At 44.7% G+C, this 15,199-nt stretch overlaps 2 protein-coding genes across 3 annotated transcripts in view; one reads left to right on the top strand and one right to left on the bottom strand.

Moving 5' to 3' along the window:
- LOC138132331 (uncharacterized) overlaps positions 1–15,199 on the top strand; it is a 94,638-nt gene that overhangs the window by 4,663 nt on the left and 74,776 nt on the right. Inside the window, exon 6 of the mRNA XM_069049824.1 lies at positions 2,500–2,559. Coding sequence (XP_068905925.1) covers positions 2,500–2,559 — 60 coding nt within the window. The remainder of the gene's footprint in view (positions 1–2,499; positions 2,560–15,199) is intronic.
- LOC138132317 (CD63 antigen-like) overlaps positions 2,566–15,199 on the bottom strand; it is a 51,457-nt gene continuing 38,823 nt past the window's right edge. Inside the window, exons 2-4 of one of the 2 annotated variants that reach the window (XM_069049802.1) lie at positions 12,659–12,798; positions 4,795–5,263; positions 2,566–4,741 (exon numbers count right to left, since the gene is read on the bottom strand). In XM_069049802.1, the coding sequence (XP_068905903.1) occupies positions 4,204–4,741; positions 4,795–5,249 (993 nt within the window). In that variant the 5' untranslated portion in view covers positions 5,250–5,263; positions 12,659–12,798 and the 3' untranslated portion in view covers positions 2,566–4,203. The remainder of the gene's footprint in view (positions 4,742–4,794; positions 5,264–12,658; positions 12,799–15,199) is intronic. The other variant, XM_069049803.1, reaches the window with a different exon arrangement.

Consider the following 15,199-nt stretch of genomic DNA (forward strand, 5'->3'; position numbering starts at 1 on the left):
CTCCCGGATTTATTTCGGTTATTTCAGCATGAGAGATTGAAATTTAAAAAGTAATGAGAAAAGTGAGGTCGACGTTGATCAATGTTTCCGGATTGTCCACGGATGAGTCGCAGTCGAAGAGATTTGTGCGTGAAGTTCCACCACAGATAAGATTTCGAATCTGTTATTGTCACTTATAATATCCCTAGTGCATTGATTATTTCCGGAAATTTTTTCGAATGCATTTCTAAAACGTATTAATTAGCCCGAGTGGAACACGAGGGCTAATTACGTTTTGGAAATGCATGAGAATAAAATTTCCGGATATTAATCAATGCACGAGGGCATATTCGGTAAGAAAATCGTACGACACTCATTAAAGACCAATAGAAAAATTAGTTCACGAGCCATAACCAAGACAACAACAAAATAAATGATTTTGATTGGCTGAAAAAATTTCCACTTATTAATCACAGTTAGGTTGGTCTACCTACAAAAAATTTCCAAGAAATTTTTTTGTTGCCATGGTTATGGCTCGTGAACTAATTTTTCTATTGGTCATTAATGAGTGTCGTACGATTTTCGTGGAAATACGTCACTTGTCAAACGTCACGTGATTAATTTTAAGGGGGTATTCCAGGTTAGAATAAGACATATGTATTCTTTTTTTGTTAACTACGCAACTTTTAATGCGAGTATAACTTTATTAATCTTTTTACATGATATACATTTTTTTTTAATAAATAAAATTACAATTAAGCTCGTAATAAGCGATTAGTTACGTCTGCGAAAAAAATTGTTCCCAAATGAGTGATTCCAGCAGTTTTTCTCTTCGCAAAATTTCTTAATCAGTATAAATGTGCCTAGAGCCTGCGGTAAAAGGAAAAAAGAAAGAGAATATGGACATTTTGAAAATTGATTTCTTTCCATTTTTAATCTTTGACGGGTTAAAATACATAATAATAAAAAGTCAGCATCTTGATTTAATTGTGAACCTGGCGATAATGGCATGTTCGCAGAAGGTATACACCAGATTTGAAGTTTGTTCAATTCGAGAAAGGAGCATTTATAGTTGTTTCGTACCTGCCGTTTTTTTCAATTCGCTATAAATTCATCAAATTTGGAAATTTTCGGATAGATATTTATACAGCGGGTCTCAAAATTCGCGAATTTTGAATTCAGAGTACAGTAGAGCTCGAAAAATACTTAGAAAAAAAATATTCGCTCTTCCTGAAGAAGATATAAGCACTTTAATTTTGTTCAATACATAGCAGCCTTCATATCCACAGTGACAAAATACTATTCTACGGGGTCATTATAGATGATTGTCTCAACGCAGTAGACGTTGGTGACGTACTTGAATGTGCCGCAAACTTTATAACATGAGTGAGACTAGCATCGCCGATAGGTAGCGCTGCTGGCGGTAGTGTAAATTTGTCTACTAGTTTATCTTACGTTGCGGAGCTAGCGGCACATCCCAAATTTGTGTGGGTTTTCAACGCCAACTGCGATGGGACAATAATTTATAATGACCCTGTAGCTACGTTGCCGTTCCATTTTTAAGAAAAATTACAAAAATTTAAAATTTTTTTACTTCAAAGTAAAGCTATTCTCCAAAAAATTGTTTTACGTTATTATTTTCCACAATCATCTACACCAAAAACAACAATAAACATTGAATTTTTCAGCCTGTATTTGAAGAAAACGCAGTTCAAAGAGTGCGCCTTCAGACCAATGTATCTTTGTGGGGGGAGTCCCGATTTTTTTTTATTTCCATATTTGGACTACTGAAGTGATCCCCTACAACGTTCTGAATTCGGAATTCGCAAATTTTGAGACACCTGTATATCATAAAAAAATGTTTTTATCACATTTCCAGACCAGAAACCCTTTCAAACTTGTGTATCACAGGAGAGTAGAGAAATCGCGGTCGGGAGAATTGATCGAGACTTTCAGCAATAAGAAATAATTGGTCCTGTTGACAGGATTTTTACGACGTCGACACTGCCCCAGTTATTCCTCCGGTTAAACGCCACGTCTGCGAATTGAACTTTACAATTCAGCAGTTACGACCCGCTGCAATCCCACTCAGACACTAACGTTCTTTTTACGTACCGGAGTCCATTAATCAGGCAATTATTGTTCGCAAGCAGCGATCCCACGAACAGACCAATTAAGACCAAGAGCCATCCCTAATTGCCTTGCGGGACCCCCGCAACCGGAAACAGATTCCGGGCGAATTTATGCTCGCACCTACTCAATGTATCATCCGACAATCCTCCGTGACCGACTCCTCACCGTTCACCGGTTCGGAACGATTTCGATTCGTTCTCGTCGAACTGAACCCGTCGAAAGATTTAAAAAAAAATTGGAACGTTTCGCCCGGCGCATCCACCATTTATTCGGTCGCGTTAATTGGGATCAATCGACGATGATTCCGGCGTGGTTGCCAAGCGACGGATCAATTATTCGGCAGGAAAAAACGCGTTTTATTTTATTTTGGTGTTGTCTTTTTTGCAGGTGGTGATCGGCGGGTCGAACCTCGACTGTTCGATTAAGCTGGAGACGGACGAAATAAAGGTGAGCTACTAACAATACACTTTATTAAATAGATATATACATCATCTTGTATCTTGTACATGTGTGATAACATGAAATAGCTCTCTTAACAATGATACATAAATTCTATCGCGCTCTAAGTGGAGCGAATCAATCGGGAAGCTTAAACAAGGTCGATAATTTTTGTTGGTCTGGCTAGAGAATTGTGTGAATTGTTTAATTTTCTTTTTTTTTTTTTGGTGCTGCAGCGACCGACTCGGCTGCTCTTTTTGTCCTCGTTCGTTGTTTCATTTTTTTTTGATTTTTTTTCATTTGTCGCGTGTTGTTGCAGTCACGCCTAATTTAAAACGGGCGATGATTTATTTGACGTCCTGATTACAAATCGCCCTAACACTAACACATCAAATAGATTTACAAATTTATGTCGTTATAACTATTTGGTGTTCGATTGGTTCAGTTATTAGTTGGCTAAATTTACATTACAGTTAGAATATAGTTTAATAGATACGGTTATAGCACTCCTAATTCTAGGCATTTAGTTTTAAACGCGTTTTCCTTTAGTTAGTTAGTGATCTTTTATGGTTAGTCTAATTATGGTACAACTAATCCTACTCGTCATATAAAACGGCTTTGTACTTTACATTACTTAGAACGCCCTAACAAGCTGTAATAAGTGTCTGTTTATTTTATAATTGTGTATTTATTAAGTTATCATTAGGTCTATCAGTTATAATATGATATTAGATTAGCGTAACGATCGGTTGCGGTGATCGATGTGCCGTTTGTGCCGGACGCAGTCCGAGATATTATTTGTGCAGCTTTTTTGATTATCTTTGGTATCCTTCGCCACACTTGCGTCTGTAATTGCACCAATAAAAAAGAAACTGTGGAACTAGCTTTGAATAGATATTATGTTTAAAGATCTCCATCTGCAGCGCAACGTTTTCGACTGGTTGGTAATTTTGCGTCCGACTTTCGGCATTTCGAGAGGACATCTCCGACGGACGATCCGTCAAGGATCGGTTGGCAAGTTGGTCGGCCGCCGCAGCCCGTTATTTACGACTGGCCGGTTTTTCATTCACGAACTGAACGTGAGATCAGATAATATTGAAGGCATGCGATGCGAGGAAAAAAAGGTCCCTTTCAGAAACGCCAACTTCACCGTTTTAGACCAGAATGCACTTCAAACTCGACTAAAAGTTGCTTAAGGCGAGGCACTATATTATAATATGTAAGCTCATAAAAACGCACTCGGTGTTTCGAGCGTCCCTCGTGTGTCGCACTCGTCCAGCGTCCCTCCTTCTACCCCCTCCCCCTCAAAATGACCAGTCTTCGGGAGTAATATCATCACGTCACTGTAACGTTTTTTGCGTTTTTTTTTTTGTATTAGTCTGTCCGGTTCTTTGCTATATACACTGTACACCATTTGGGGAATGTTGAAAAGCAAAAAGTATTACTTGTGACTTGAGAATATTATTGCGTGTATCCTAATGCGTTACTAAAAAGCACTACGATGGAGCCCGTCGGGTTTCAGCAGGGGTCGTCCTTGACCCTGCTGGTTCTCGGTTTGCGCTTGAAGATTTCCTCTAGGGGCGTAGCCAGAGGACCCTTCTTCACGCGGCCCCACCGGCCGCGATTGAACAAGCCCTCCAGGCGATACTTTAGTCAAATGTTCTCGTGACTGCGGTACTCCCTCATCTCGTAATTGTTATTACCGTTGGGATTCTTCGTTTGGGTCGGGGGCGACGACAGCAGAGCCGCGCTCTCCGGCCTCACCAGCAACGACTCGCGCTCGCTCTCGGCGCTCTCGGCCCTGATGGCCCCTGGAACGGCGCCGTTGGCGTTGGTCAGCTCCAGCTCGGTCCGGAGTATCCGGATCTTCTGTATCATCTCCCGGATTTCGTATCGGAGGATGCCAAGGAAGCACAGCTTGAGGAAGGCGAGCACGCAGTAGCCAAGTATCGCGAGGATCGACGCCGTGGCCTTCAGGTAGGCCAGCAGTCTTTCGTCGCAGCCCGACGCGTGGGTCCTGACGCATTTGGTGCTGTTCGACGGAGGGTCGACGCAGCAGCTTGCCGGAATCTCCCACCTCAGCGTGCTGTTGAATTCTGCGGGACCGCTGACGCCGCAACAGGCGTCCTCCTCTTGTAGACGGTCCCACATGGCCGTCATCTCGCCACTGCTGCCGTACTCCTGCTGGAATCTGCAAAAAGAGGTTGTTAGCGCGCGAGAGACAGTGCGGAGCGGATCGGGGACCTGATGCGCAACGCTGGTTTGAGCTCTTGGCAGATGCGCTCGAACTTGAAGGCCCAGAAGGCGCCGAGCACGACGTCGCCGAAGAGGAGGACCAGCAGGAGCAGCCAGTAGGCGTTGAGGAGCTTCTCGGAGAGGCGCAAGGCGGCCACGCATCCGAGGAGCTGGAGGGCTCCCCCTTGCGTCGCCAGCGCCAGGTAGGCGTAGAGGAAGGAGGGCTGGTAGAGCGTCAGGGACGGCACCAGCGACCGGCGGAAGTCGAACAGGACGGTCCTGGCGGCGGCCCCGCAGAACGCCAAGGCTCCGGCCAGAAGTGCCGTGTTACAGGTGTAGATCCAGAGGCGGTAGTAGCGCATGGCCCTGCCGCCCAGCCCAGAGGCACCCGTTGCCACACCACCGCCCACACGTCGCAGCGGCATTCGCCTACGAAGCCCCCCCTCAGTCGCACCGACACCCATCGCCCCCCATGCACCTGGAAACAAGGAGAAATTTTTAAAATCGAACTTGTCGCCGCCTCTCGCTAATGGACGGTGGTAATTTATCGCCGAGTGAGCTTTCACGGGGGGCGTAATAAATTACCGCGGAAAAATTAATGTTTCCAAGTTGTTTTTCTGTTCCACGCAAATTATATCGCCGGCTCCTAATAAATCACGACCGACTTGATTTAATTATTGTTATGGTATTGATATTCTTGGCGCTGAGCGCGATGGAAATTTTCACAAGGACGAAGTCGAGATAGTGGCGAAAACTAGTGTACTGCTTTTTCCGGAGTTGATCTTTTTGCAAGCGAGCGGCAACAAGTAGCGTGTCGGGGCACCATGTGGTGGACGCCGGACCTTCAATATTTCGGGGAGGAATCGAGGAGGCCAATGAATAACAAGCAGATCGGGTCAATCAGCGCGAGGGTAACGAAGCGAAACAAGAACGGACCCGCTGCAGTCCTGAAACAACGAACTTTCGACCTCGTTCCGCCGGCCGTTTTTTGCTCGTGTCCTATTCTGGGCTCGTCGAGGATTAAGAAAATATCTCAGGTGAACCCTCCTTCAAAATACAAACACAGCAATCGATTCCGTCCTTTCATAGCCGGAGCCGCCGTCGACCGAGCGTAACTAACTCTTAGGTTACCTGCACCGTGCGAATTTTCCGGGTTTCAGTCCGACCACCCGGAGAAATCCGGTGGTGAATGATGCAGGATTAATCGCATCGTGCGGTTTTCGCTTCTCAATGTTTCACGAACGCAACCCACCGGAGGAGTGAGTGCATTTATGATTATTCGATGTTTTATTTACACAGAACGGAGCGAAAACATCAGCGTTAATTAGATTTGCCCGACAACGAGAATATTAATAAATTTATCAGATAAGCGTCCCCGTCGACAGTAAATTCTCTTAATGGGGCCTAATTTGCGAAGACCCTAATATTTTTCGCCACGTACACGAAGGAAACGAGCCCTGCAGGCGTCCTGTTACTATCATAAACCAGATAACCAAGATAGAGCGCGTCCTATAAATATCTCCGGGCTTAGAATCCCTCCCAGAAGAACAAAGAACGGAAGTGGCTCGTGATAAAGTCCGAGGAGCGATTGATTGATCGTCGACAAAACTCGAAACAGGTTTCCGTGTGTTGTTGGTGGTGCGATTTTTTCAGCAGTCTGCTTCAAAGGTCAAAATACCGTGCAAGAGGGCGAGTGTGTGTTGAGTTTCCACCTAGTAATCGATAGTGTGCTCGACTCCTGACTCTGTCGTCATTTACATGCGCCTGGACCGGCCCCGAAGTCTCCGGCTTGTGACCACAAAAGGCCCAAACCCCTTGGGTGGTTAATTGCCGAAGGAGGATTCAGAGGTGGAGGATCGAGAGGCGAAGGAAAAGACGGTCTTCGGGAGGGTGTCGGTTCGCTGTGGGGTTTGTCTTGATGGATCGACGGAAGCATAAAAGAAAATGTAAATCTGGACGTATGTTCTGCCGGGCACTTAAACCTCCATGCAGTTTCTGCCGACTCAGCGACCTATTTCCATTTTTGAGCGTGCCGCGACAGGGAAAATTTTGCTTTGATGAGCTTCATTAATTATGTACGGGGCGGAGCGACTGAATAATGAGTGCGTGGGGTGCCTCGTTCTTCATTAATTGAAGCTTCCGGGACAGGTGCTCGTGTGGGGTCCGTTTAGCACAATTCGGACGCTTCAGCTGCGTTTCAGCCGAGAGCCAAATGTTGCTCCCTTTCCATTTTATGTTTCTTAATTCGACCAGATGCGTGGAAGATTCGGATCTTCTGGTGCGGGCCTCGACCCGCGCCTTTCATTTTTTACGCTGTTTTGATGTTTTCGTTCGGGGCCCGGAGTCGTAAAAAGTCGGCGTTATTGCACGACCGCGTGAAACTCGCAACCGGATTATGAAAAAACCGCGATCGTCTGGCCGTTTGTTTTTAATTCGTCGCCAAAATCGATCGGGTCCCTCCCCCGGAACGTCGCGTCCCGGAACAAAACTAATTGACGGAATTAGGGCCGGGATGTTTTCGTGTGTGCGGAAAACATGACGTTGGGAAAAGTTGGCAAGGGGCGAGTCCTTTTATGGGCCACCCAGCAACAGACAGCACGTCATGCAAATGCGAGCTCGTAAAACTTGGGCGAACGATCGCGATTTGCATAAAAAATGAGCCGGTGCCGCCAGGCCATCCCCGGTTTTAATTAGGGGCGCTATCGGCGCCGATCTGGACGGGGGTTCGCCGGCCGGACACCTGGAGGGCCCCGGTGCGGATGAGTCCCTCGTAGGAAAGCGAAACAGAGCCTCGTTTCCGTCAGTAAACACATTAAAGAAGTTGGGATTTAATTATGAGAGGGCGAGGTCGTCCGCGCCGCCTGAGGGGAAAAAAAACGCCCGCTCTGTTTAATCAAACTCGAATTAAGGAGGCGAAAGTGATGTTTTTCCTTCGAGGGTGTGCAATTAGGGATGCGACCGACTTAATTATTGAACATGGCGTCGCCAGGTCGAGCGCCGTTCCTAGGGTGCACTTTCGTCGCGTTGTTGTTCTATTTGCGAACGATAATTTTCGTGCTTCCAAGGGAGAGCTTTGTGCCGCCTTTGTGGAACTTTCCGTCCAAGTTTTAACTTTATTCCGGCGTAAAACTCTTGCGAGACTGAAAATTGTTCGGCCGATGTCGGGTTCCGCGAGCGTTGTTGCAAACTGGCAAATGGCCGAACAACAACAACCGAAAGCGAATACGCCACAAAGCTTTTGATGTTTTCGGCGAAAAGCTCGCACCGTACGCCCATTACGTAATTAAAGAATAATGGGAAATTTTATTTCGTGTTTATGCGAACGGGGGGCGGCGGGGAGGGCGGATTTGGAAACGTTACCAAAAATAAAACAGAAAAATTGCGCTCACCCTGATTAAAACCCGAAATAGAATGTAAATATTAAATATCACGCATCGGAGCGCCAGCTGGGGCTCGGTTCGGGGGCGGCCGGATTCAATCCGGGGGCGGCAGTCGCGGGATGAAGTCTCGACACCGCGTATATTCTCGTGATTGTTCGGCGGCGCCGGTTGCGCGAAACGGGGCTTAATAAAGCATGCCAGTTATTAAACACTCCGTTATTAACTCGACACACCCCATATTTCAGGCAAATTAAATTGATCGGAAGCATTTAAATTTCCCGCTCTTCCACTGTTATTCAAATTACCCCAATAACACTAAGTGGAGTTGTGCCGTGCGATTCGTAACGATTTCCCTCTTGGCACGTGTCCGTAGGTGCGTTTTTCTCCTTTCCGGACAAATGGATGTGATTCGTTTAAGGGCGCAAGTATTAAATTTGAGAGCGAGTGGCGCAGCACCGCTTTGATTTTAAATTAGATTGACTGCGCCCTAATTGAATTAACCCCAAAGAAAATAGCTTAGTCGTTGTTAAACGAGCGAATCTAAGTAAGAAGGGTAATGGGCGACGTTTCAGGTGAGGGCGTAATCGAATTAGGACACCACGGCCGTGCAAAGAATAACTGCAACACAAATTCGTGGTTTAGCGCTTCATCTGATTTGGGGTTGTTACGAGGGCCGAATGAATCATTCGGGATCGACCCTCCGGTGCAGGGGTTGCGGAACGGCGAAGCGGGGGAATCGGACGTTTCCCTGGAATATTTCCTTAATACGATGCGTTTTTCCTATGAAGTGCTCATTATTTACGAGGGTTTTAACGCATCCCCGAATGGTTCTCGACCGTACGCTCTTCAACATCATCGATTTTTCCTTCGGGGTGTATTTTATGTTTGGCGCATGAATTATGGCCCCACGTCACATTTACTTATTATGCGGATGATATAACAAAGTTGCCGGTCTTAAGCGACCGCACCGAAACTATTTCGGCTGAAAACGTCGCACAATAAGGGCAAGATTTATAATCGGGAAGTTTCCCGATCCGAACGGTCGAAGAATTTAACGCTTCATCAAAATATTTAAGCCCTCGAAGATGCGACTCGTTTTATTGGTGTCTCATTCAATCCGGCGAAAGTTCAACCCTTGCGGATCGAACGCTCCGCCATTATCATTTAACCCGACGTACTAGTCTTGGCGATTTTTATTGCTGAATTAGAAGAGTCGACGGTCGGGGCCGTTCAGACAAGATAAACAGTTAAAAAATGCATTCTATTATGTAACACAATTTCCTTTCCGCGCTTTTGCAGCTCAATCCAGGTCAACAAACATCATTCCATTGTGTTCTGCGCGACTTTTCCGTTCTTTTATTTACCCCACAGTCTCCCCGGCACGGTCATAATCGCGCAAATAACCCCATAAGGCCGCCATAACAGCGACATTATCAAATTTGACATTCAGATTTTATAATCCCCGTAAATATTTAACGGGGGGTGGGTAGCGCGACGTCTAATAATGCCTTCGCCGCCTTCGGATAAGTTTTATGGGGCGAATACCCTTTCCGCAGCTTTATGGCCGCCTTAATTAAATGAAAGCTTTTTTATAGATGGCGTGACCGTCTGCATGGCGAATCTGCATGTGTGCAGGTATGGTCGTTGCATGATGAATCGCACCATCGCCTCCGAAAATATCTGTACGTTTGCCCTTTGCGATGTTTTGCTTTTGAAATCAAAGTGGGCTGTGGTGGTGGCTAAAAGGTTTTTCATTGAATGAATAAACACGAGTTTTACGCGCTTTAATCCGATTTATCGATTAGGCGGCCGAAACCGTCTTCCTCAATCGGCGGCAAATTGATTGGGGGATTGACGGGGGACGTTGTTGCTCTGGAAGGGCGAAAGTGAGAGCTCGAACTTTGATTTGTGTCCCGGGGCTGACAGGTACTCGTACTCCACGCTTGCACGCTAACGGCGGCGAGATGAAGACTCTGTTGCCATCTGGTGATTATTCAGATTTTATCGGCGGGACGGCTCTTGTGTAGCGGTATCAGTTGCACCAACACGACCGCTTGAAAAGAACCGCGTGAATAATTTAAATCACCGGAAGAAAAGCGCCGAACTGTCGGTCTGTTAGAGCTTGATGGCTTCACACAAAGGGGAGAAGGTTCCTTTATTGTCGGTGGATTTTGTGTTTCTTTGTGTGAAATAACAACAACGTTTAATGGTATCATCGATGTCGGGGGGAAGAACTGATGTGAAGATCGAATCGGTAATGACGGACACCGTGCAGGTTATGTCGTCACGTGATCACCGGAGTATGTCGTGTTTTCAGCCGGTCCCGATTAAAATTCCGGACATGCTCTTCCGGTTTAGTTATGAATCTGGTCTATTTCTCGCGCTGTGAAATACGTGTTATCGGTCTGGCGAATGTGTTATTTCAATTTTAATGTGGAATTGTGGGGGCGTTTTAAATAACGCATCCGGTCTAGCCATGCAAACAATCACATGTGGAAAAGTTTCGTATCGGAAGTTTTTCACTCTAAAGAAAAAACCGAAACTTCCAGAATAAAACTTGTCTGGCAGAAATATTTTTTGTACGACGAAAAGTGACAGATTTATCGATTTATTTCCCATGTCTGAACACTTTTCTCGTTTAATACACATCTTCTAAAAATGGCGACGCCGAACACTGTCAACTTCTTATTCTGGGGGAGCGTCGTAGATTTCAGACAGGAAGAATCGATTCCTGATGATTTGTTATTATCGACGCCGGCTGTAACGCCATCGGAATGTATCTTATTTCGAGGAGGACGTATTTCATATTTCGGGGATGATTCACGGATGAGAATACACGGAAGAAATATTCAATAGATGCTTGTTGATTCGTGTGAGAGTTCGGAAGAAGACCGATGCACTTGGGGTAGTGTGATTATAAGCCAAAGTGGCGGAAAGAATTGTGCGGGATGCCAAAATAGTAAGGGACGAGTAGTTTAATTAAAAAAACAACCACCTCCTGGAGACTTTTTTGGCCGCTTTCCCGAACCTGACTTTCTCTTCAACTCTATTACTTTCGTTCTCTTTGTTTTTTTATTGTCTCATTTTGCGACGTGACATGTCTGTGTGGAGGCACTTCCGCTGAAAAAATGTCACGTGATATTTCACTCACGACACGTAGCAACCCCATAATTTTTATTGGACGCTGCCGTTATCGCCCCCAATTAAGAAATTTATTGGACGAAAGTAATTAGTTTTCGTTATCGCCGTCGCAGTTTCCGATTTGCATCCCCGTCTCGGGAGGACCCCGGGGACCACCGTAAATTTGATCGTTTCTTCGACCCGAGTCGATCACGGAAGCTCGCGTTACGAAGCGTCACAGACCTTGACATGTGCGCTGTTACGTGACGTTGTGTCATTATTATCGGTGAATCGTATAAAATCAAACTGTCTCGATTCGCTTACGGCCTACACTTTTTATGTGTCGTTCGATCTTTCACCTCGCACAAATGTCGTACGCTCATTTCACCAGGCGATTTCGATGGGACTCAGATCCGTCGCGACCCGGCGATGTCTCGTGTTGTTTACGCCGGTGCGCAATCGAATATTTGAATAATTGATGGAGTCAAATCCCGATGGGGCGAGCGTCCGCGCAACACAGTCCATTATCGGATTTACGAGATTCAGCGATAAAATTGAACCGAAATTACATCATGCAAGCGTTCGGCCAGCCGGAAAATCGCATTGTCCGGCGACGAAAAATTAGTTACAGTCCTGCGAAACGTGATTGCTGCAAGTGAACGTCCTTTGTCCCCTGCAGGAGGAGTTTAATGAGGTTTACGCCACCGGAACGGACTTATTAACTCGGCGATAACTCGTTTTGGTGTAGTCGATTCGTCTCTCGGGGTCGTCCAAGACGTGGGTTTCCGTTTCGCAAATTGACGTCGAGTACGGACCTGGACATGACCGATCGATAATTTAATAATGAAACCGTTCAGATCTATCATCCTTCAGCAAATAATTACGTTTCGGTTTTTCGTCGGATCATCGGCGTGATTAAGGGTCGGAGAGGGATTGATTGATTGAGGGTTGTTAGTGTTGAACAAGGACGGACTCGGGGGGGCGCACGACCGGATAATCCTTTTCACCGAACGAAATCCGGTGAATTTTGATTGTGTACACTTGTCGACAGAGTCGACGTTGAGTCTTGATTGTTTCTTTTTTTTTTCGGAATGTGTCTGCCGACGCGGGGGTGGGTTCGACGATCGTGCTCGAGTGTTGGGGGCGCAGTGTTTAAATTGATCCCGGGAGCGTAACGTGGGATTGTTGACAATCGCCCCATAACCCATTCGATCCTGATCGTGGTTGTAAATACGTCCTTATATACATCGTAACCAACCCCCGTTACAGTTACGGCTTTAATTAATTTTACGTTTATTCTATGGCGGTGGCGGCGGCGCCCAATCCAATTGCGCCGAATTGTTGATTCGCCGTTCACCTGCCGCTTTAATTACCTTTCTTTTTCTAGTGGTTAAGTTCTTGTCGTTTCATCTCGATGAGTGCGGCTCGCGTTTGTCTTGCGGGTCCTGGTCGGCCCCCCGTCCGGGTAGCAGGATCGGTCCTCTCTTTATCGGACCGGCGGCGGCGGCGGCGTCTGCAAAACGAATTATTTGAATCCGGCGGATATCGTCGACGACTTAATTAAACAGAGTGCGGGGGGAGAATTTTGTAATTAGAAATAAGCACGCCCCGCCCCCGACGATAATTTCTTATTCTTGAGGCGTCGCCTCCGGTTCGGTCGCGACATAATAAAGATTTGTTTTAATATTTAATGCGGCCAACCTCACAGTTTCTCAATTTTGCCGGTTCAATTAGCCTGTATTATTTAACTGGGAATATGGAGGCTGGCGTTCGCACTCGTGACTCTCGTGATTCGAATTAAATTCAGCTAAGGTTTGACTTTGATCAATCGATGGTGAGATGACGGCATATGTCTCGAAGGGTTTCGGTGCCGACTTTGGAGCCGCAGTAATTATTTTCAAGGTGGAAGGATTTTCATTTGGGAAAGAAACTCGGGGTGCAGCGGTTGTTATATTAAATGAAGTAATAATGCTGGATTTATTGCGGGTCGTTTCAAATTGAAATGCTAAATTTGGTCTCATCTCCCAGATTTATGTGGCCATTTTTTTTTCAGCATTCAGATTGAAGGTGTAATCACCGCCAATCTGCCCCCCACGAATCAAGTACATAATTTTTTTATAAGTTATTTTACATGCGACATACATTTAGGAGAAATCTAAAAATGCAAGAAAATAATGTTTATAATAATTTATATGATTTTTTACAATAAAATATACGTCTTTTACAATGCTTTTTTTATGACAAAATCGCCTGATACTACTACCGTATCTTTTGTTATTTTTTAATTTGTCTAAATAAAAAATGTAAATGTAAACAATTTGCCGAAAAAAATAACATGGTAATAAAAAGCACAAGGACATTCACAAGGAAACATGGATCTCGCCAAATGGAAAAACAAAAAATCAAATAGATCATACTCGTATCTTAATAGAAAATAGAATACACGGGAATATCAAAGATGTAAGAAGTTTCAGAGCAGCGGATGCGAATTCGGACCACAAACCACATGCTCGCTCGATGAAGGAGAAGAAATACAAAAGTATAATACGGAGGAATTTTTCAAAAATGAAACATTAGAGAAAATAGAGGAAAATATGGACAAGAAACTTGAAACAATACCCCAGGAAGAAGATATTCAGAAAGAATAGGACCGGTTAGAAAAAGTTATTACGGAAAGTTTGCAGGACAAGGTAGGACCAAGAAGACCCAAGGCAAACAACAACTGCTTCACGGAAAAGTGCAAAAAGGTTCTAGAAGAACGGTACCAAGCAAGATTAATACTACTAAATAGGCAGATAGAAGAAAATTAAAAAAAGATACGAAGGAACAAGGAAGACAGCGAAACGAGTATGCAGGCAAGAAAAAAGAGAAAATTTAATGAAGCAGCAAAGGACAATAGAAGAAAGTTATAAAAGTAAAGAAATAAGGAACTTCTACCAGGGTGCAAGGAAAGCTAGAGGGGCCCAACAGAAAACGACGACATACCTGAGAAAGAAGAACGGGGAATTGATAGAAAAGTTGAAGAGAACCTAAAGGAGTCTTAAATACCGATAGCTATGAAGAGCAAGTGGATGATTTAGAACCCCAAGAAAATAACGAACAAGAAGCTGGAATTTTCCCATTTCTTGTGCCTAGACAGCCTCAGGGCGTCCTCCTACATCGTTTTCCACCACTCAAACCTTGTGCAAATGAATTTTCCTTACGCTTTAGTTATACTAAGACATTGGCGCGACCTTGAAACACAACAAGAGAAAAAAAAGGCATTTGCACAAGGTTTGAATGGTGGGAAACGACCTAGGAGGACGCCCTGAGGCTGTCTAGCCAGAAAAACGCGAGAATTCCAGAAGTAGCTAAAGTGAACAATTACCAAGAATTCGATAAATTAAAAAACAATAAGAGTACAGGAGAAAATGGCAGAAATATTAAAATACGCAGGAGGAAAACTAAAAAGCAGGGTGAGCGCGCTGATTAAGCGAATTTGGCAGGAAAAGCGAATGCCACAGCAGTGGAGAAATGCAATAATATGTCCCATCCCAAAAAAAGGGGATAGAACGAACTGCGAAAACTATAAAGGGGTATCGCTGCTCGACGTCACCTACAAAGTGCTGACAAGAATAATTAGAAAGAGAATAAGTGGACTAAGTGGATCCACAATGTTATTTAATATACATAGTTTAAGAAGCAGTTTTCAGAGACAGCGAAATCCAAACGCAAAGAATAATACATTTATATAGTTTGTCCAGCGAGAGATTGGTTGACATAAAAATCACTAAATTCTACGCAGAGAAAGTAGTACATAGCGCGCGTAAAATTTGAAATATATCCTTCAAGCAGTAACATTTTTTGCCCTGAAATTATTGTCTAATTAGTGTAGTCCAGTGCATTTTGTAGTGTTGGGTTACAAGCCTACAATT

The sequence above is a fragment of the Tenebrio molitor genome, chromosome 5 (genome assembly GCF_963966145.1).
Source record: "Tenebrio molitor chromosome 5, icTenMoli1.1, whole genome shotgun sequence".
Lineage (NCBI taxonomy): Eukaryota > Metazoa > Arthropoda > Insecta > Coleoptera > Tenebrionidae > Tenebrio > Tenebrio molitor.